At 47.0% G+C, this 21348-nt stretch overlaps 2 protein-coding genes across 3 annotated transcripts; both read right to left on the bottom strand.

The window, feature by feature from the left end:
• Positions 1–2473: 2473 nt before the first annotated feature.
• TAP2 (transporter 2, ATP binding cassette subfamily B member) lies at positions 2474–15939 on the bottom strand. Its single transcript, XM_082732566.1, has 12 exons — positions 15437–15939; positions 14477–14977; positions 14272–14386; positions 12915–13045; positions 12426–12631; positions 9653–9850; positions 9411–9539; positions 8021–8209; positions 7679–7852; positions 7325–7484; positions 6863–6999; positions 2474–6315 (listed from the first exon to the last, which is right to left on the bottom strand). The coding sequence occupies exons 2-12, from the start codon at positions 14967–14969 to the stop codon at positions 6136–6138; spliced, it is 2112 nt and encodes a 703-aa protein (XP_082588692.1). The 5' UTR covers positions 14970–14977; positions 15437–15939; the 3' UTR covers positions 2474–6135.
• Positions 15940–17173: 1234 nt separating this feature from the next.
• PSMB8 (proteasome 20S subunit beta 8) lies at positions 17174–21174 on the bottom strand. 2 transcript variants are annotated; one of them, XM_082732650.1, is made up of 7 exons: positions 21034–21174; positions 20365–20567; positions 19468–19615; positions 19194–19305; positions 18607–18736; positions 18034–18238; positions 17174–17495 (listed from the first exon to the last, which is right to left on the bottom strand). In XM_082732650.1, the coding sequence occupies exons 2-7, from the start codon at positions 20509–20511 to the stop codon at positions 17407–17409; spliced, it is 831 nt and encodes a 276-aa protein (XP_082588776.1). In that variant the 5' UTR covers positions 20512–20567; positions 21034–21174; the 3' UTR covers positions 17174–17406. The 2 variants fall into 2 exon arrangements, 1 of the variants encoding a protein (XP_082588776.1); XR_014312266.1 differs by lacking the exon at positions 21034–21174 and having other exon boundaries at positions 17610–18238; positions 20365–20562.
• Between the last annotated feature and the right edge of the window lie 174 nt (positions 21175–21348).

Genomic DNA, 21348 nt, shown 5'->3' with positions numbered 1-21348 from the left:
GATATTACAGACAAGGCCATCAATAAGCTTATTCTGTATCCTTACTCATTTTTCTACTCAACCTACAATTGTTGAGAAAAATGTTTGTTTGTCAATTTCTTCTTCTAATTCTACCTATACTTTCCTACATATTTTGTGGTATTTTTTGCTAGGTGTAGACTGAGTCTGTTTTAGTACAATGTTCTTCTTGTTGCCATTATTCAATGGTTGTCTTTGTTTCTGCTAATGCCTTTGGCCTTTGACTATATTTTTAGGTATCAAAGTAACTACAAACATTGTCTTCTGTTAGTGTCAGTTTTGTATATCCTATTGCACGTCTTGATTTTAATCTTTTCATATTTTTAGGTTTTCTTTGTGATTAATGTGAAGAGCATGTAACTGGATTTTGTGAGCGCCTTACCCACGGCTTCATTTTCTGCAGTTTCAGTGACACATGGTCAACTGCCAACCACAAGCCAATGATCCTCCTTCTGACAACAGGTCAGAAGGTCAATGGTAGTCTAATGCTAGGTCACAATGCCTACCTACATCACTTGCCTCACCTCATCTCATCATACACTCATTTTATCATCTCACATCACCATAAGAAGGGTGAGCATAGTACAATAAGTATTTTGAGAGAGAACAGTACCTGACTTTCATTACAGTATATTGTTATATTTGTTCTAGTTTATTATCAGTTACTGTTCTTAGTCTCTTTCTGTGTCTAATTTATAAATTAAACCTTATTATAGCTATATATAGAGAGATAAAAGCAAAGTATACACGGAATTCAATTATTATCTGTGGTTTCACGCATCCACTGGGGGGGTCTTGAAACCTATCCCCCACACATACGGGTGGCACAGCTGTATCGTTAATCCAACCTGAAAACCTCTTTTAGCTTCAAACTTAAGTTATTTACATTTATTGGGATTACTAAATTATCTGAATTAGTTTCTACTATTATTGTGTTTTCTATTTTGTTACATTGTTTCTTTGCTTCACTTTTTTCTTCTTTCATCGCTTATAGTAAATTGAGTACTTTTTTTTAAATTTTTTTCTTAACAAATAATGTATTATTAGCCCCAGAGGTACAGGTCTGTGAATCGCCAGGTTTACACACTTCACAGCACTCACCACAGCACATACCCTCCCCAATATCCATAACCCCACCACCCTCTCCCTACTCCCCACCCCCTGGCAACCCTCAGTTTGTTTTGTGAGATTAAGAGTCTCTTATGGTTTGTCAATTGAGTACATTTTTTAAAAGATTTTTTTTATTTATTTATTGGACACAGAGAGAGAGGTCACAAGTAGGCAGAGAGGCAGGCAGAGAGAGAGGGGAAGCAGGCTCCCTGCTGAGCAGAGTTGACTTCAGATCCTAGGACTCTGAGATCATGACCTGAGTCCAAGGCAGAGTCTTAACCCACTGAGCCACCCAGGCGCCCAAATTGAGTACATTTTTAATGTATTCTCTAACTTCCTCTTATTGACTTAAGAATTTTAAATTCTAACTAGTTAAGAGTTACCTCTATACTTTTTAAATTTTTAAATTTAAATTCAATTTAATTAACATATCCTACCTTATTTGTTTCAGAGGTAGAATTCAGTGATTCATCAATTGCATATAACATACAACACCCAACACTCATCACATCAAGTGGCCTCCTTAATGCCCATCTCCCAATTACCATCGCCCCCACCCACATCCCTCCAGCAACCTTCAGTTTATTTCCTATAATTAAGAGTCTCTTATGATTTGCCTCCCTCTCTGTTTCATCTTGTTTTCCTTCCCTTCCCCTGTGGTCATCTGTTTTGTTTCTTAAATTTCACATGAGTAAAATCTTATGGTATTTTTCTTTCTCTTATTGACTAATTTCGCTCAGCATAATGCCCTCTAGTTCCAACCACATCATTGCAAATGGCAAGAATTCATTTTTTTTGATGGTTGAGGAATATTCTATTGTCTATATATACCACATCTTCTTTATCCATTCATCTGTCAATGGACATCTGGGCTTTCTCCATAGGTTGGCTATTGTTGACATTGCTGCTATAAACACTGGGGTGCAGGTGCCCCTTCGGATCACTGTATTTCTATCTTTTGGGGTAAATATCTAGTCGTGCAATTGCTGGGTCATAGGGTAACTCTATTTTTACCCCTACATTTTTAACATAGTTTTAAACTGGCAATATCTGAAGTTAAACTCTACCCCCTTCCAAATAAAACAAAGGCTTTGGAATGTTTTCCTTTATCTGCCTCATTCTCATGTTGTGATTGTTCTATCGTGTTCTTAAATTTCATAGTCATATCTGTTCGTGATTTTTATAGTTATTCTTCATTCCTCATTCTGATTTACCAATATTATAGACAGATATTTTGTTTTTATTGTTGTATGTGTCATTTTTGTTTCCTGTGTCCCAATTTTTCTTGCTCAATTTAGTATGATTATGTAAGTGGTAATAAAAGAAAAACAAATGACAACTACCCTATGATGTCACTTTTTATTGATAAGATTGATAAAACCTAAAAAGCTAATTTAACAGCACTCCATGTTGATGAGAATGTGGGGAAACAGATAAATTTATATAGTACTGATGGAACTGTGCATGAATACCTTTATGAGGGCAATTCTGCAACATATATCAATATTAGTAATATATATACATACACTTGGACTCAGCAGCTCCCCATTTAGAATTTTACCCTATGGGTATTCTTGCATACGTGTATTATAATGTCTACACAAAGCATTACTTATACTAGCTAGAGACTTCAAGTAACCTAGCTACCCATCAGTAGGAGAAGACAAGTTAAATGAAATACAGTACTTCCATAAAATAGAATGCTATATAGTCGTATATTTCTAAGTATAAAAAAATAAAGTTCAAAACAGTGCATCTAAGGACCTATTTGTAAAACTAGGGCACAAGAACATATTCACAAATTTGCTTAAATTTACATGAAATTTCCCTAGAAGATAAATATAAAGCTTGGAACATGGACTGTGTGTGCAAGGGGTCTTAGTAAACCGTGGGAAGGATGGGAGTGAGGGTTTCCTCTACATACCTCGTTGGGGCTCTTCAATTTTAAACCCCATTAATATATTTCCTATTCACATAAATATATTTTTAAAGAGACTAGTAGGAAGGTAAGCAGATAGAAGGAGTATAGGCAACTCTTTTGAGTTTTGTAGTAAAGCTGGGCAGAGTCCACCTTTTCCAAGCTTTGTGAGCCAGACAATGTGCCTAAACCTCCATTTTCTCATTCTTAGAACTGATATAGTAACACCTGCACCTAGGATTATCTTGAGGAAAAAGTACAAAGATATACATGAGGCACTTAGCACAGCACTCGAATGATTATTGTTATTGTAATGGCAATTACATGAATTGTGATAATTCATAAGTCCATAAAACTCTACGTTCAAAACCCAGTATTTCCTACGATTACTAAATGGGCATCAGATTCAATCAGATGGGTGCTTTTTTGGCTCACTCAGCACCAAAAACCAGGAAGATCTTTGTTTTCCTTACTTTCTACTCCTTTCTCCAAAATTCTGACAACTGCACTGAGTCTCCTCTTGAATCACAACTGCCATGAGAACGGCAAAGGGCCTACCCTACGTGGCTGGGGAAAAAAGGACTTGAAATTCAATGCCATTTCCACACTGGGCAAAGCAGATGGGTTGTCTGTGGGCTCCAGAGAAATCTATGAGAGTTTCCTAAGGTTTCCCCTCTCCATTCATACCATCCTTTGGAAAGAGTAAAATATGACCGAATGGGAAAGATGCCGAAGGTAAGTGACAAGAGGAGGAGGTTATGGGGCAGGCAGATCAAATGGTATTGGGGGGGAGGCGGGGTGAATGAAAAGAACCAGAACTCAGGAACAGACTAGAATTATTCATATCTGTGATTACCAAACAAACCACACTTGTAGGCTTTTGCCAAAGTTCCACACTTTGACCTCCAGGGAACATTTCCAGAATGTATCCCTGACATAAGGTCTACTTGGGAGTTTCCCTCAGATAACCAACTTTACAGACACCCTAAGATCCTGAGGTCTGCTGCATCTTTCTAATGCCCATCTGAATGCCTGAGTTTTCTTCCCAGCTCAATCACTGAGTAGCTCTGCAGTTTCAGGCCAGTTCCCCTTTCTATAAAGATTTGACTGCTTTATTATTTTTAAGATACCTTGCAGGCTTAAACTATTAGGTGTCATTATATTGAGGCTATTGTCATTACACTGAAGCTATCAAAGAATTTTAACAGATCATCTTCCTCCTTGAGGGCAACAATTTCCCTAAGGTTGGGACATACAGGAATGATTATTCCCATTTTATAAACAGAGGAAGGACGTTTGGTTAAGAGGGAAAGAAATTGGGCCAGAATTGTCTCTCTCCACATGGGTATTTAAGTTCAGTGGTATTTGAGACACTAACACCAGAATGAAGCGAAGGCTTACCTGCATAAGAAAGCTCCTTTCTCTCACTTTGCCCATTCCCAACAGTTACCAGGATGAAAAAAAGAAACCAAAACTGCAAAAGTTCCGGGTAGTTCATTGCTAGAGCTGGAAAGCACCTGGTGTTTCTGGGAACGTGAAAGTTTCTCTTTCCTAGAATAGGAACCTTCAAAGGTAAGTCCCTCCCAAAAGGCAGTAATGCACACAGCTCTGAATTTTCAGTGGTTGGCATGTGGAGGGAGGACAGAGAAGATTTATTCATTTGTGCAACAGACATTTGCTTATTGTCTGCTATGAATCGAGCCCTGTGTCAGGTAGTCAATATAAAACTTAGTAAAATATATGGCCTTCCCCCACCCAGGAACTCGTGGTCTAATGGGAGAACAGAAGGGTGAGGGGATGGGGAGTTTATTACAGGCTGTGAAAGAGCTAAGCTCTGGGGCAACAGAAGCACATGCAAAGGACACTTTCTCCGACTGAGCTCAGAATGGAAGACCTGACCCGAGTTAAGTCTTGAAGGACTGGGGTAAATCATAAAGGGTGGTTCAGGAAGCAGCAAGAACACACCATATGCAAAGGCGCACAGGCATGAGGAGGGCAGGAAGTTTGCGGTGGGAGCTTAATGCAGCAGGGAAGGGTGCTGCAAATGAGCTGCACAACCTTGCATGCTGTGAGGAAGATCTGAGCAGAAAGGAGGGAAGAGCTTTAAGGACTTTACGGAAGTTACGTCATCTTATGTGTCTGCAAAAGAAAAATGACTTCACAAAGAACAGCTGGAAGAGCTGAGCCAATGATGGGGAAACCTCTTTGGTGATGAGATCATCTAAGACTAAATGAAAGTTATAATAACCACGGGACTAGAGAGAAGGCAGAGAATTCAGAGCTCTTTACTGAATCTGAGTATGAATTCAAGATTATGAACACACGACATCATATAATTTACTGGTTGAGGTTGTGGACTCAGGGGTCAGGCTTGGATTCAACTCCAACTCCACCCCTGTGTAACCTTGGGAAAGTTATTTAACTTCTTTGAGACTCAGTTTCCTCACCTGTAAGATGGGGATAATAATAACCAACCACATAGGCTTAAGGAAAAGGACTAAATATGATAATGCCTGAAAAACATTTAGCATACTTCCTATCATATTAAAACTCTATAAATGGTAGTTATTACCAGTGTTTTATTAACACTGTTAATTAGGAAACAGTGTTCTACCCCTCCACATCCTAGCTTCCCCTAAAATATCAGTTATCAGATATCAGATATCAGTGTGAAAGGGGAAAGACACAGAAAGGCAACCTCATGAATATTTACATCATACTGGCTAACATTTATCTCGAAGAACAGATTAAGACACAGGTAGCTAGCAGAACAGTAGCTATGGTCACCTATGGTGAAACAAGGGTTAGTTTTACTTTTCTCTATGTATACATGTTATTTACATAATAAGGAAAATGTACTTTAAATAGATGTATTATGCCCCAATACTCAGCAGCAGGGAAATGAGGATCTTGGAAACAGACAGCACACCCCTTTCTCCCACCCCCGGTCAGCACACGTGGTCCAAACTTCCACCATGCCAATAGCTCTAGGAACAACTACCCAGCAGCACAAGCCCAGGGAAACTCCCAGCACGAGCTACTCTGGATCATGGAGATGACTACTGGAAGGGTCCCGTGTCCCCGGGCTCTCAGTCCTCCAGGAGCTGCTGCACCAGGCGGGAATAGAGGTCCTGGCCCTCCATGAGCTCTGAGTGCTCCCGCAGCTCACCCTGCCTGAGCACCAGGACCTGGTCCGCACTCTGCACCGTCTGCAGCCTGTGAGCAATCACCAGCACTGTTCGGTCCCCGTGCGATTTCCAGTCCTGCAGCTGAAGGGGGAGGATCATAATGCCTCAGAGGGTAAGAAGAAGGGCCTGGGTGGCTCAGTGGGTTAAGGGTCTATCTTAGGCTCAGGTTATAATCCCAGGGTCCTGGGACCAAGCCCTGTCAGGGGGCCTGCTTCCCCCCCTCCCTCTGCTGCCCACCCTGCTTGAGCTCTTTCACTTGCTCTCACTCTCTCTCTCTCAAATAAATAAAATCTTTTTAAAAAAATAATAAAGAAAAATAAGAATAGGATGGGCACCATATCGCAACTGGGCAGTATCTCTTGTGGCACAGGGTAAAGAAGATGTGAACGATGAGAAAGACGACAAAGTCTGCACTGCTCTTCTCTCTCAGCTGTCCCGCTGTAAAGGGAACTGGGGAAAAGGAGGGGCTGTTCCCACACCCCATACTCTCCATTCCACTCTCCACCCCCCGCAAAAGCATAGATAGTCTTCCACTAGTGGGCCATTTGTCTTCCTCTGCCCAATTCTGCATACACTGGTCCTTCAATCATGAGCCTCAGGTCCCACTGCCTGCCGCCCCAGGACTCACAGCCTGCTCACACTGGACGTCCAGAGCACTGGTGGCTTCATCCAGGATGAGGACTCGTGGGTTCCGCACAAGGGCCCGGGCAATGGCCAGACACTGCCTCTGTCCCGCAGCCAGCTGCTTCCCTTTCTCCCCTACATCTGAGGAATCCGAGAAATACCTTTTCTCAGACACAAGTGGCCACGACAGCGTCCTCCCCATGAGCAGGGACGACGCACAGCTGGTCTTTCCACCAGCCTATGTCAGGAGGGCAGGGGTGGACACCTGTTGGACACCTCTCTTGGCTGGCCCAAGAGAGGGAGCACTACTACCCCCGGGGGCTGTCTCCCAACCGGGACCCGCAACTAGAAAACTCCCAGTGCCGGGGAAGGCAGGAAAGTGGGAGCCAAGCACCGGGCAAAGAAATAGCAGACACAACCCATACCCCCAGGAAGCAGCTCCAGCTCCTCTTCTGAAGGAAGGTACCTGTACTCAGTCCGTGCTCCAACTCCTGTATGAAGCCATGGGCATTGGCGGCCTGGGCAGCTGCCATCACCTTCTCATCACTGCAGCTCTTCAGCCCATAAGCAATGTTGTCCCTCACTGAACCCGAGAAGAGCACAGGCTCCTGCCCCACCGAAGTCACCTGCGCAGAGGGGATGGAAACAGGGGACGGTGTGTTAAGCCCCCGGGGCAAGGATCCTCTTTTCCTCCTGGCCCAGCTCCCTTAGAATGTGCTCCATGTTTCTTCCCACGGATCTCCCGTGCTCTCCGCACATGCTTCTTCCCTCCTATCTCCTGTTCCTCCTCACCGCACCCCCTCTGACCACCACCACCCACCTGTCGATGCAGGTAGCAGTGTTCGTACTCGGAGATGGGCTTCCCATCCAGCAGCAGCCGTCCCCCGGTGGGCTGGTACAGATTCTGCAGCAAGGCAGCCACTGTGCTCTTCCCGGACCCATTGGGCCCCACCAGAGCCGTCATCTGACCAGGGCGTAGAGTGAACGTCAGCCCCTAGAAAAGCCGAGAAACACTCAGAGACTTGCCCCACGGACCTCGCCTTCTGGTTCTGTCGGGGGGGGGGGGGGGGAGATCAACCTCTCAGAGACAAAGGATCTACTACAGGCCGTGCCGCCTGGGAGCCGTGGTCCGGGTTCCCTCCTTGCAGCCCCTCTCAGGCACCTTGAGCACAGGTTGGTCGGGGCGGTTGGGATACGCAAAAGAGACGTCTTGGAATTCCACCAGTCCCCGCAGAGTGGGAGGGGCCAGCGTCCCCGGCGGAGGCAGCTTTGGCTTCCGATCCAGGTACTGAAACACCTTCTCCGCAGCCCCGACGTTGCTGAGCATATCGCCGCACATGTAAACCAGGGTCTGGAAAACAGGAACGGAGGGGTCAGTTCCCCAAATGCAGCTTCACCAGAAACCAGCTCCCCAGCTCCTCGCACGCTCCCCTGCCACACTCTGTCCAGGTCAGGCTTGGTAGCAGTGTTCGTACTCGGAGATGGGCTCGTGCGGACTCGGAGGGGATACCTCCCCTCATCCGAAAAGGCTTCCCTCCCCCTAAATGTGCAATTCAGATGGAATTTAAAGGCAACCCAAGGCCCCGGCGAACCAATCTGCAACGTAAAGGACAGAGAGGTCCCTACTCGGGTTCAGCGCTAATTCTCTTCCCCATACCCTCCAGTTCCCGCTCCGTATTACTTGTGCACCATTCTGTTTTGCCTTAACTGGACAGGGAGCTCCTTAAAAGCAGGCACTATGCCCACCTCATCTCTGCCACTCTAGCCACCAGAGTGCCTAGCACAGCTCTTCATACATAAAAGATGTTTCACAAATATGTAGGAAAATTATAAAATAACCACCAAGGTGAAGTAGCTATTTTTGAAAACTGGTAAATCTAGGAAAAGACCCAAATGCTATTCTGCCTTTCCTACTCAAATTGTACCACTGGGTTATCAAAGAGTGGACCAGGGTAAGTCTCCCTGGATAGATGTATTCCAGCTATTAAGTGGAGGAATGGTAGAGTGTCACCGTCTTGCAAGCCCTAATGATTTTAATGGATCTAGGCATTGAGCATTAATGGCTGATGCTACCACAGACATACATGAGAGAGATAAATGTAATATAGACACATATGTTACATGGATGAGACAAGTGGAAATATAACCCCTGTATTTGATAAATTTTAGGAACTACTGTTACACTTTTTTGGTGTAATGTGTTTCCTGGTTATATTTTTTTAAATATTTATGTTTTAGAGATATGCCCTGAGGCATTTACAGATAAAACTATATCTTGAATTTGTTTCAAAATAATATGGGTGGAGGTAGAGTTGAAACAGAATGGCCATGAGTTGGTAATTTTAAAGCAGGTGATGCGTACATGCAGGTTCATTATAGTTCATCCCTTTTTGGGGGGCATAAATTTGAAGTTCTCCATAATATAATGAGCTGGGGGTTGGTTTGGTTTGTATTTTTAAGGAGCTCAAACAAAGGCCCAGGCCCAGGGGCCATAGAGAAAACTGGGGAAGGGGGTGGGGGTTGGTGAGAGTATGTCCAGGCTCCTGACTCACCTGCACATAATGGCCCATGTCCTCCTCATACAACAGGAAGGAGAGCAGCCCGCCTTGAGTGAGGTCCCCAGCCAGGATCTGCTGCACCCCACAGTTCAGCATCAGTACCTGCATTCCCAAGTGCACCGTCTGCAGGGAGAGAAGAAAGCCCTGAAAAAGAGTCCACCACACAGAGCAGCAGGGACCCCACTGCCTTCCCTGTCCCTCTCTGGCTCCTAGCCCCAGCCACACAATCTCCTCACCCTCTGAAAGAGTAGGTAGAGGGCACGTTCCAGGTCTCGTCGCCACCACAGCTGCCGGCACCGTTCCAGGGCCTCCTTATAGAGACGGATTTCCTGCGCCTCGGCTCCAAAACTGCGAACCGTCTGCAGCCCTCCAACAGCCTCCCGCACCACCTGTCCTGCTTTCGCCAGAGCATTTTGGATGTCCAGAAGCAGTGCCTGCAGAAGTGGGCGGGGGGGGGGGGGGGATATAAGGGGCTAATGGGGCAGAAGACAAGAGACCTCCCCCAAGCTACCTAAGGGGTGCCTGGGTGGTTCAGTGGGTTAAAGCCTCTGCCTTCAGCTCCAGTCATGATCTCAGGGTCTTGGGATCGAGCCCCCGCATCGGGCTCTCTTCTTAGCAGGGAGCCTGCTTCCTCCTATCTCTCCCTGCCTGCCTCTTTGCCTACTTGTGATCTCTCTCTCTCTGTCAATTAAATAAATAAAATCTTTAAAAATAAATAAAAATTTCTAACTGTCCTTTTCCCCTCTTCCTTACATTTCTTTCCAAAAGAACTAGGGAATACAGGCTCCCCATTTGCTCCTTCATTTAAGGGAATCCATACCACCCGCAGCATCTGAATGAAACCAGAAGAGATCATTTTCCTAAAGAGCCACTGCTAGTTAACAAAAGGTGGGGATAAAAACCTAAACCAGAGCTAAAACCATAAAACTCTTAGAAAAAAACTTCAGGGCAAAGCTTCATGACACTAGATTTGGTGATGATTTCTTGGAATAACACAAAGTACAGCCAACAAAAAAAAAAAATTAAAATTAAAAAAAAAACTGGTCTTCATCAAAATTTAAAACTTTTGTGGGAGAAAACATTTCCAAATCATGTATCTGATAAGGGGCTAATATCCAGAATAGTGAAAGAAGTCCTACAACTCAACAAGTAAAACACAACGCAATTAAAAAAATAAGCAAAGAACTTAAAAAGACATTTCTCCAAAAAAGATATAGATATGGCCAACAAGCCCATGAAAAGATGTCCAACACCACTAGTCACTAGGGAAATGCAAATCAAAACCACAGTGAGCTATCACCTCATGAAAATTAGGATGGCTGCTATTTTTTAAAAAGCGCTGCATATTCATATACAGCAGAATTTTACTCAGCCATAAAAGAGAAGGAAATCCTGCCATTTGCAACAGCATGGATGGAACCTGAGGGCATTATGCTAAGTGAAATCAGCCAGAGAAAAAGAGGAATACTGTATGATCTCATTTATATGTGCCATCTAAACAAACAAAAAAAATTTTTTTCATAGAAAAAGAGATCGGGCGTCTCTGCCTTCGGCTCAGGTCATGATCTCAGGGTCCTGGGATGGAGTCCTGCATCAGGCTCTCTGCTTGGCAGAGAACCTGCTTCCTCATCTCTCTCTCTCTCTCTCCCTCTCTCTCGCTCTCTCTGCCTGCCTCTCTATTTGTGATCTCTCTCTGTCAATTAAATAAATAAATTCTTCAAAAAAAAAAAAAAAAAGGAGAGAGAGAGAGAATGAGAGAGAGAGATCAGATTCATAGTTAACAGAGACCAGAGGAAGGGGTGGGGAATGGACTGCTGGAGGAAAGCAGACAAAAGGTAGAAACTTTGAGTTGTAAGCTAAATAAGTACAGGGGACTGTAATAAAGAAACAAACAGAAGATAGATAAGTGCTGGAAAAGAAAGGGAGAAATCGAAACCCTTGTGTATTGCCAAGCGGAATGTCAAAAGGTGCGGGTGCTGTGAAAACCATTGTGGTGGTGGGTCTTCCAAATATTAAAAACAGAATTACCATAACATCCAGCAATTCTTGGTCTGGGTATATCCCCAAAAGAACTGAAAGCAGAGACTCGAACAAATATTCGTACACCCATGTTTACAGCAGCATGGCACAATAGCCAAAAGGTGAAAGCAACCCAAGCATCCGGAAAGAGATGAATGGATTAACAAAACGCGGTCTAAGCATCAATGGCGTATTAATCTTAAAAAGGAAGAGAATTCTGACACGTGCTACAATAGGGATGAACCTGGAGGACAGTACACTACGTGAAATAAGCCAAACACAAAAAGACAAATACTGCATGATCCCACTTACATGAGATACCTAGAGTAATCAGATTCATGGAGACAGGAAATAGACCTGTCATTGCCAAGGGCTGGGAGGAGGGGAAGTGGGGAGTTATTGTTTAATAGGTACCAAGTTTCAGCTTGGGAAGATGGAGACAGTTGCTGGAGATGGATAGTGGTGAACCTTGCACAACAATGTGAGTGTACTTAATGCCGCTGAATGGCACAATAAAAAAATAGTAAAAATGGTCAATTTTATGTTATTTAAACTTTACCGCCACTTTTCTAAAAAGAGAGAAAGGAGAGCTGATACTCAGACTCAGGACTTCCTGGCTGCACTTTTCTACTTTCTCTACACTCGACCCAAATTGATTTCCCCTGATTAGAAAGGGGGAAACTCTGCTTAAAATCTTCTAAGACAGCATTTTTAATCTTTTTGTGGGGAAGGCACGACCAGACTCCTTTGAGAATCTAGTAGGAGGTTATCTTGTTTCTAGAAAAATGCTCCCTCTTCTTCTCCCACTCTCTTCTCTCTCTCTCTCTCTCTCTCTCTCTCTCTCACACACACACACACACACACTTACATAAAATCCCAGGGCCTAGGGCCCTTCTCAAGCCTGTCAGAGCTACTGCTCTAGAGGCTGAGAAGAGAAGACCTCTAGGAGAGCTTCTTCTGCCCTGGGGATTCCCTAACATCCCCACGTACCTGATGGCGGACATCGTACACTTTTTCAGCTGTTATTGCCAGAGGCACCTTGAGCAGAGAGAGGAGGGCCAGCCGGGGGGACAGGCTGAGCATGAAGCCATACAGCCCCACCACTTTGACCAGGCTTCGCAAGAGCACATTGGCGTTCAGAGCAAGCCAGCAGCTCATCAATTTGGTATCTGAGTTCAGTCTCGAATTCAGCTCCCCTGGGGAGGACAGAGCCAGTGAGGAAACCATGTGTAAAGCAGAACACCCAGAGACTGCCCCCACCGACCGTCCCCACTGACACAGCCCCCTCTTCTAAACACACCCCCTCACTTGCAGAGACCAGTGGAGGCGACCTCACTACCCCACCCCAAAAGAGAGCTCAGCAGCTCCTCGCCCTGGCACCATGGGTGCAGGTGGGAAGAGAGGCTGTTTATGGGCTGGAGGGTAACTGAGAGGCAAGAAAGGTCCAGGGGAATCCCAGACCTGGACTCCAGGCCCCACCTGTCTTAGTATCCTGGAAGAAACTGAGGTCCTGGCGCAAAAGGGAGGAGAAAAGCAGCTGCCGGACCCGCACGTTGACCCTGGACATGGTGAAGGTGAAGCAGCTCCCACGGCAGCCGGCACACAGTGAGCTGTGGGAACGGGGATGAAGGGGACACAGGTGCACAGAGGGAGGGAACGAGTGAGAGAAGCAAAGGAGAAATCACAGAATGAAAATAAATACAAGGTTGGAGAAAGTGCACCATAAGAAGCAGAAGAGAAGCAGAGAGAGAGAGGGAGACAAGGGGAGGGGCAGGAACAAACAGAGGCAGGAAAAACAGGACAGAGAGAGCTAGATGTGGGAACAAAATCGTAACATATACAAATTCACGAGTATCTATGGCGCTCACTCCATGCTAGACATAGGGAAGACCATAATAGAAACGAAGACATGTCAAGAGAAATAGCTTGTGGTCCTGCCTGACCCAGAGCCCACCTTCTTCAGTGCTGTTCCTCTACCCTCCCCCTCCGTCTTGGTCTCTTGCCCGCCCCCCCATGCCAAAGCCCTCCTTCCTACTTTACTCTGGGAACTGCAGCAATGAATTCCCTTGCCCTCCTCTTCTCTGGAGCCCCAGAGACATGCTGTTCCCTCACATCTATTGTCCCTGAAGTTGAGAATTCCTCTTAGGCCAACCATTTATATAACAAAACTTAAAGGAAAAATGAAAAAGATAGAAGCAAGTATTTCACAAAATATGGTTTCCATGTTTAGAAGGCTGTTGGGATAGTCAGACATAAAATGAGGAGGGTTTGAACTCCAGCAATCGCTGTGAGAATGGCCAGAAAAGAGCCACAGGAGGAACACTTTGAAAGCAGGAAACAGTGGGGCTAGTGTCTGAACATCAGGAAGGCATCAACAATACTGATGCTTGGAGCCTAGGACCCTGTTTGTTTCGTACATGGGAATAAAAGAGGGAGCCACTTTCAAGAAGACCAGGAGGGAGTATGATACATATGAAGGTCTGGGTATGTGGAGTGTGAGATGACAGTGGGTTGTCCAATGGCAATGTCAAGAAGAGAGGTGAACTACAAGACTAGAGCTGGGTGTAGAAACATGGGTCTGGGAGTCGCTTCCGAGGAGCTGGCTTCAGCAAAGAGAAGCAAGTATGGATTGGAAGCATAATGTTGGGTAAATAGAGTGAATGAACGAAAGAGGGCTGAGAGTGTGAAACAGAACGGTGAATAAACACTTTCACACATATTCTGGTTTAAGTATTTTATGCTTCATGTACTAAAGGATCTGAAAACAAAGTCAGGAGATGGAGGGCCCCTGTAAAGACGTGAGGCTAGCAAATGAACCCAATTAAGGATCACCTACCTGCCAATGGAGAAGAGACACATGAAAAAGATGGCGCTGGCAAAGGCATCAGGGTCAAAATCACCTCTCAGGATGTCAATGACATGACCGGAATAGTAAGGGATGAATGTCTCACCTGAAAGCAGCATGGAGGAGAACAGATGAAGATGCTGGCACCAAGGACCTCTGCCCACCTCCAATTCCCAATGCCCCCTTCCAGACTCACCCAACACGGCAACAATAAGGAAGCAGAAGGCTGCAACGAGATAGGGCAGGTCTGGCCAGGAGAGCTTCAGCAGCCTCCACATCAAGTCTGTGTTGTTCTCCTGGCCCTGCTTCCTCTCCTGGGCTCCTGGGGAGCTCAGCAGAGCCCACATGGCCCAGCTTAGCCACGCAGCCCCATACCCCACCAGCAGCCAGCTCCAGGGGGCTGAAGCCACTCTGACTGGGGGAGCACTCAAGGCCCCTGGGACCAGGGCCCTTAGGGAAAGAAACAGGGGGGTCCCCAGACAGAGCGGGGGCAGCAGTGTTCCCACCAATCCCAGGAGTCCTCCCACCTTTAGCAGGCACCAGAGCCCTCCAAGTCGCAGGGTCCCCTCCAGCCAAAGGCCTGGAAGCCCCGGGGGAAGGAGAGCCCCCAGTGTCCCCTGAAGCAGCCAGAGGAGAGCCGAGTCCGCCAGCAGCAGGAAGGCGCAGGGTCTCAGGTCAGAGAACCGCATGGTCTTATCTAGGGGGAGAAGAGGAATGACGGAGATGGGGTCCCAATCCTGGCCCTATGCTCACCACCCCGACTCCGCTCAACGCGTCCGTCAGCTTCTCAATTTACCCACCCCTACCCTGAATTATCCCCTCGGTCCCCGGTGCCCATCACTACGACCGGCTTATGACAGAAGGCATTCTGCCCGTCATAGGGAGCCTCAGCCTTTTAAAAAAAAAAAAAAAGAAGGAAAAAAAAAAAAAAAAAACGTGATTCCCCCCACACACACACACCCGCCCTACGTCCAGCCCGCCGCCGCCGCCACCGAGTTCCGAAGAGCCACCCCGCGGTCCCCGCCCGGCTCCCTCGCACTCTCCGGGAGGCCAAAGGGCCGGGGGGAGGGGGAGCGCAGCGGGGGGGTGGGGGCGAATGGGTGGCGGGTTGGGATGCTTCGGGTAGCGCTCCCGGCTCTGGGCCGTGCGAACTCACCCGCGGCGGCTTCGGGACTGCAGCTCCGGGGGGCTTTCGTCTCCGTGCTGAGCACCGAGCTCTGAAATCAGCTCGTCCTGGTTCTCCTTCGTTTTCCCCTTCAGTCTGCCAGCGGCACTCTGCAAGCGGGGGCGTCCCGGCGCCCGCCGCTTTCGCTTTCGCTTCCCTAGACCGAGCCCCGGTTTCGGGCAGGGCAGCCACCAGCAGGGGACGCACGACACCTGCCGCCCGCGGAAGCCCAGTGCCAAGCCGGGCGCACACGGGACGCGCCCCGCCCCTCAGGGAACTTCTTGCACTTAGCAGCGGTTACTCTGTAGCAGAAAACTCCTGCAAAGTGTTTTAAGTTCATTAATTAAAGCAAAGCTCTTTCAAGGAATGAGATGTTTTATATTTGGAGAACCGCTGGATTTTCTTGCCTTCAGCTCTGATCCTATTTTGAGAACTGCCTCTTCCTATATCCTCAGCTCCAGTTTTAGAGTCTGGGATCAAAACCGAGCCAGAATCTGAGCGAGAGGCACTCAGAACCTCTTCTAAATAGAAAGTCCCAGACACTTTGACCGGGGCCTCAGTAGGTTTCCACTTACACAGATTTTGAGCGGAAAGGCCCCTATTCTTTACCTTCACCTGCCCTCCTCAATACAGCTCCCTGGGCAGAGCACAAGTTCAGGTGCCTCCAGGTGTGTGTTTCAGATTAAGTTGTGGGGCACCTCTGGCATATGAGGAGGATGCACTTTGTTTCCTTGTCTATTTTAACACTGATTAAGGGGTAAACAGGATTCTATAGGTCCTGCCTGACCCAGAACCCACCTATGGAACATGCTGGTTTGTTTATTCCAGAAGTAACTCTTCAGGTTGAAACTACCTCCCTAATTCAAAATACCCCCAAAGGAAGAAGGATCACTTGGATTCCAAACCACCTGTTTGAAAGGTTACTGGTATGTTTACCAATGAGGCACTTCTAGTTTAAAGGGGGAGGTGTATTCCAAGTAGACGATTATTAAAATTTCTCCAAGCTTGCCATTCTGAGATTTGGAGATCAGGAGACTCTGTCCTTAATGGAAACAAAAGCTCCCTGTTCAGCTGCTAATTGATTTCAAGTTTTTTCTTTAACTGACTCTCCTTAAGAGGGGACATTGTCCATGTTCCTTGCATGATTCAGAAAAACTCGTTATGTCTTTCTCATTTTCCTAACCTGCTTACTTTTTCCTCATATTTCCCTTTCCAAGGAGGGAGTCCTCTTTAGCCATGGTCCTGTCATCTTGCAATTAATTGAGCATGACATATCATGAAATTGAACCCCTAATGTCCATCTCTGCATTCAATATCCAGTGTCCCCAAAATGTTATTTGAGGTAAATGTACCACATTTCCAATCACCATATACACGTGAGGTGGCTGCTTTTTCATCTGACTCTACAACGTCAAAAACAAGTCGTTCTAGTACTCTGCTCCAGACAAGCAAACCATTAACAGTGAACCACACAGGAGTCTTCAGGTTGCATTCCTATAAAAAGGACCTTAACCTAAAGTATATGGCAAATATGTGTCTACAGACCTTGACCGGCCTTCCTGAGCACATGGAGGGACGAGTGTGGAAGGAAAACCCAACAGAAATATTTGGTGAGGCCCCATTTCTTAGGTTGGGGCTCAGGTCTGCTCTCAGGGAAAGCCTCTCTATTTCCTGCCCCACCCCACAAACGCCCCAGCCCCAAGTCCACTCAGCAGCAACACAGAGGCATTAATAACCATTTTCTTTTATTGAGCTTAGTGGGGCACCCAGAGTGTGGGGTAAGGGGAATGCTCCTTGAAACAGACAACACACAAGAGGGTAAACTCCACCCCATTCACAATGCCCACTGGTTCTCTCCCTCAGGGCTCAGGTTAAGGCTCCCCTCTCCTGTGGAGTGTAAACTAGCCCAGGTTCCTGAGTTGGCCAGGCTGTGCCAGAAAAGGCGTGCTCAGCCTCCGCTATTACTGACTGGTCTCCTGATACTGGTGCAGCAGGTCACTGACGTCTCTACTTTCCACTTTCACCCAACCATCCTCCTTCATGTGGTACACTGTGGGCAGATGAGAAAGAACAGGGAGTCACCATTCACTCCAGCAAGTTCCTGTTCATGGCGTTATGTGGAAGGTGACAATAACATACTCCCAAACATATTCTCAACACATACTTGATCACTGGGACTTCAATGCCCCTCTTTGGATGCTGAAAACCTCTTTCCCACACCTGGGCAGCTCAGTCAGTTAAACGTCTGACTGTTGGTTTGGTCTCAGGTCAAGACCTCAGGATCAAGAGATGGAGCCCACATGAGGCTCCACACTCAGCAGGGAGTTTGCTTGAAGTTTCTCTCCCTCTGCCCCCTCCTCCCACTCCCATGCATGCTTGCTCTCTCTTTCTCAAGTAAATAAATAAATCTGAAAGAAAGAGAGAAAGAAGAAAGAAAGAAAGAAAGAAAGAAAGAAAGAAAGAAAGAAAGAAAGAAAGAAGAAAGGAAGAAAGATAGATAGATTCTTCCCTACCACTTTATCCCCTCTAACTCTCCCAATCTCAAATCCCCCTTCCCCATCTAGGGGTGTGTAGGGTGTGTCTCTTACAGTTGACGACACCTCCGGAATAGCTGTCTCGGTGGGTGGCATAAACAATAGCCTTGCGACCCAGCTCATAGGCTTCTTCAGGACTGAGATCAGGTCGATAGCCACTATCCATGACCCCATAGGCATAGCTGTTCCCACTGCCAGTGGAGAACATACTTCCTGAGAGCCGAGTCCCATCTTCTGTTACATAGTAGAGTCCAGGACCCTACAGGAAGCAAGGAGTTTCCCGTTGGAGTTGGAGAGGGAGTTTTTAATAACATACAGGTTCAAGTGTGAGCCATAAAAGTAGATAAAAGAATAAGCATTACCCAGGAACATTTGAACCAGCATTTTAGTAACAATCATAGAACTTTAGGGGGAAAAAGTTGGAGTCAGCTATTTTATCCAAAGGAACAAGCTTACGGGAAAATGGTCCACCTCTGGACCCAGAAATCGTCCACGGGTATGCTGGAACAGTTCTATAACCCAGTGTTCTACGTGCCACGCATCTTATAAGGGAGAGAGTGGGTGTGTATGATGGGGAATCAGTCTCTCACCTGTCATGGGAAAATAGGAAGAATGGAGAGCACCCACCTTCTTATCCCAGCCACAGATCATACTGCCCATGGAGAGGTCCATGCCGCGGTACTGGAACACCATGTTGGAGAGCAGTTTGGAGGCTGCCGACACTGAGATACGCTCCCCATTCCTCAGATAGTACAGCCTGGGTACAACAGGGTGGTGGGGGCAGTGGACTCAGAGGGGACAGGAGAAGTCTAGCTCTCGGAGAGCAGCCTGCTTGATGTGCAGGAAATAATTAAAGAGATAAGTATAAGTATTTGAAAAGAATGGTTTGGTAGGATCTAAGGATCAGGGAGAGATTCGGAATTTAAAGTATCTAAACCACATAAAGAAATCCTAGTAAATGACACCATCCCATCAGGGTTTATGACATCAGTGCTAAATAAGTGACAATTTATCTATCTGGCTTATTGGCAAGAGCACAGGCTGAGATTTGGGAGAAGGTTTTCGAATCAACAGAAGGCTGTTTTGTGAAATGCTACATTAACACCAAGATGCTACGTTAGCCCCAGGGGAAAGGATGAGGAACAGTGATCTGGGGGTTCCAGGATCCACCATTGACCCCTGGGCTTAGGAAGGGGATAGGAGACCTGGCCTACCTGCACTCCTTGGCCAGCAGACGCTCCCAGTACAGACAGTCCGCCGCACAGCCAGACATGGTCCCAAGCAGGTAAGGGTTAATCTCAATCACTTTGTTAACCCTTGTGCTGGCTGGAAGAAGATGGAGCTTTGAGAGAGTTGGATGGACCCCACAGCTCTTCCTGTGTATCCAAAATTAGTATCTGCTTCTGCTTTGATGCAGATGTGGGCCTCCTGCCCAGAGAGGGGCCCAGCTCCCCAGATTCCAGCTGCTTGGCGCACACACACACTCACCTATGTAACTCCCAGCCGTAGCCCGAGAATCCACTGCCACAATCACTCCTTGCTGGAACTTGAAGGCCAGAGTGGTAGTGCCATGGTTCATCTCAATTCGAACATTCCTTTCACCATTCCCACCAAGGGACTGGAAGAATTCCCTGGGCTGATTAGAGAGAAAAGGTAGGCGAAGGGGCACTGAAAACTTGTGAAACACAAGGCTCCAGAAGAAGTTTCACAAGAGTCTGGGAGTGAGGAGATGAGCAGAAATTCTCCAACCATGAATAACCGAAACAGTTAATAACCAATCTCTACCAGGATCTGACTTGGGAGAAGGAAAAGAACAAGCACATGACACCAACCTCTTCCATCTTCCAGCACAATAGATATGAAAGGAAATAAATGATCACCATAAGTAAACATTTTAAGGGCGACTTTAATGCGCTTTTTCTTTCCACTCGTAGGTCATTTAACACTCACAACACAATTTGTTAATAATATCCTCATTTTACAGAAGCGATGCCCCAGACCTAGACAAGGTGATTGAGCCAAGATGCACAACAGTGAGTGTCTGAGAGGAGGCTAGCAAAGTTCCCCCGTTTTCCAGGGCCCATGAGAGCCCCCGGGAGAAAGGCTTCGCGATTCATGATCCCTGTGTGAGGGAGAGCTGGCTGGAAAGCTCTCTTGTCTCCCTCCACCACACCTCTAAGTCTTTGCCCTAATCTGTACTTTCTAATCCTCAGGCAGGCGATCAGCCCCTATGTTCCACGTGTCCTCCTCCCTGGCACGGGCCCTGGACGTGGTTCTCCTTCACTAAAGGATGGCCCCTCTGGGGAGTCTCAAGGGGGACCCTCCCTTCCTCTGTGCCCTCCTCCCCGTCTCCCCCTCACCCCAGATTCTCTTTACAGCCCTGACCTGCATTCCCCGGGGGAAGGCGAACTCCGGAGACCGCAGAGAGAAGCTGTAGTGTCCAGGGTCCGAGCGAAACTGGCTTCCCAGGGTCGGGACAGCGCAATCCTTCCACAATCCTCGGGGGGCTCCGCACACCTCCAGCAACGCCATTGTCGCCTGGGACCCAGAAACCGTCGGAGGAGGAAGCGAAAGCGAAAGCCCTCAGCCTTAAGGGGAGGGAACCAGAATTTTTTTTTTCCACATCCCCCTGCCCTTTCCAAGAAGAGGCCAGTGGGCGGCTGGAGACCAGAAACATCTTATTGGGGACAGGCTTCTTTGTTCAGCCGTTATGTTAGTTGGAGAAACAATGGGTGAAGACAGACTGTCGGAAGAAAAGGAAAAAGAGAGGAAGCGGCTTCGAAAGCCCCCTCGGTACTGAGATTCCAGTGAGAGACACCAACATGCCGCTGGGCATCCTCTGAAACAGTTACGAAGTGGGTATGGGGTTGCATCTTCTAAAGGCTTAACCTTAGCCAGAAAGCTGCAAATCAGCAAGAAGCTGGGAGTTGTTTCCCCTCCGGGGCTTGGAGGTGTTCATAGGAGCATCATTTTATAAAATTAGGGGAAAGGGGAAGTATGCGGGGGCAGTGAGGCTTGAGGACAGGTTGTGGGGCAACCGGCAACAGAATATACCTGCGGGGGGGGGGGGCACCAAGGAGAGGGCGCAGGCTCTGAATCTTTCGACGTAGTCTCTCAGGACCTTTCCTGGTTCAATGGTCTCCCTAACCTAGAGCCACCCACAGCAACCGCCCTTTCTGCCAGCACCTCCTTGCTCGACTGAGCACTGCGGAGGAACTCATCCAAACCCCGCCTCCCCTTGCAACCTGTGTTGGCCTAAACTGCTCCGCAACTGCTGACGTCACACACCGAGGCCCTTCCAGAATGGAAGAGATTTACTAGACAACCCCGCCCACACTACGCTGAAATCACCCCAGCAGGTGTCTTTTC

Source organism: Mustela nivalis (genome assembly GCF_964662115.1).
Source record: "Mustela nivalis genome assembly, chromosome: 5".
In the NCBI taxonomy this organism is placed as follows: domain Eukaryota; kingdom Metazoa; phylum Chordata; class Mammalia; order Carnivora; family Mustelidae; genus Mustela; species Mustela nivalis.
Note: the sequence above shows the minus strand (reverse complement) of the source record. Positions and strands in the feature narration are given on the sequence as shown.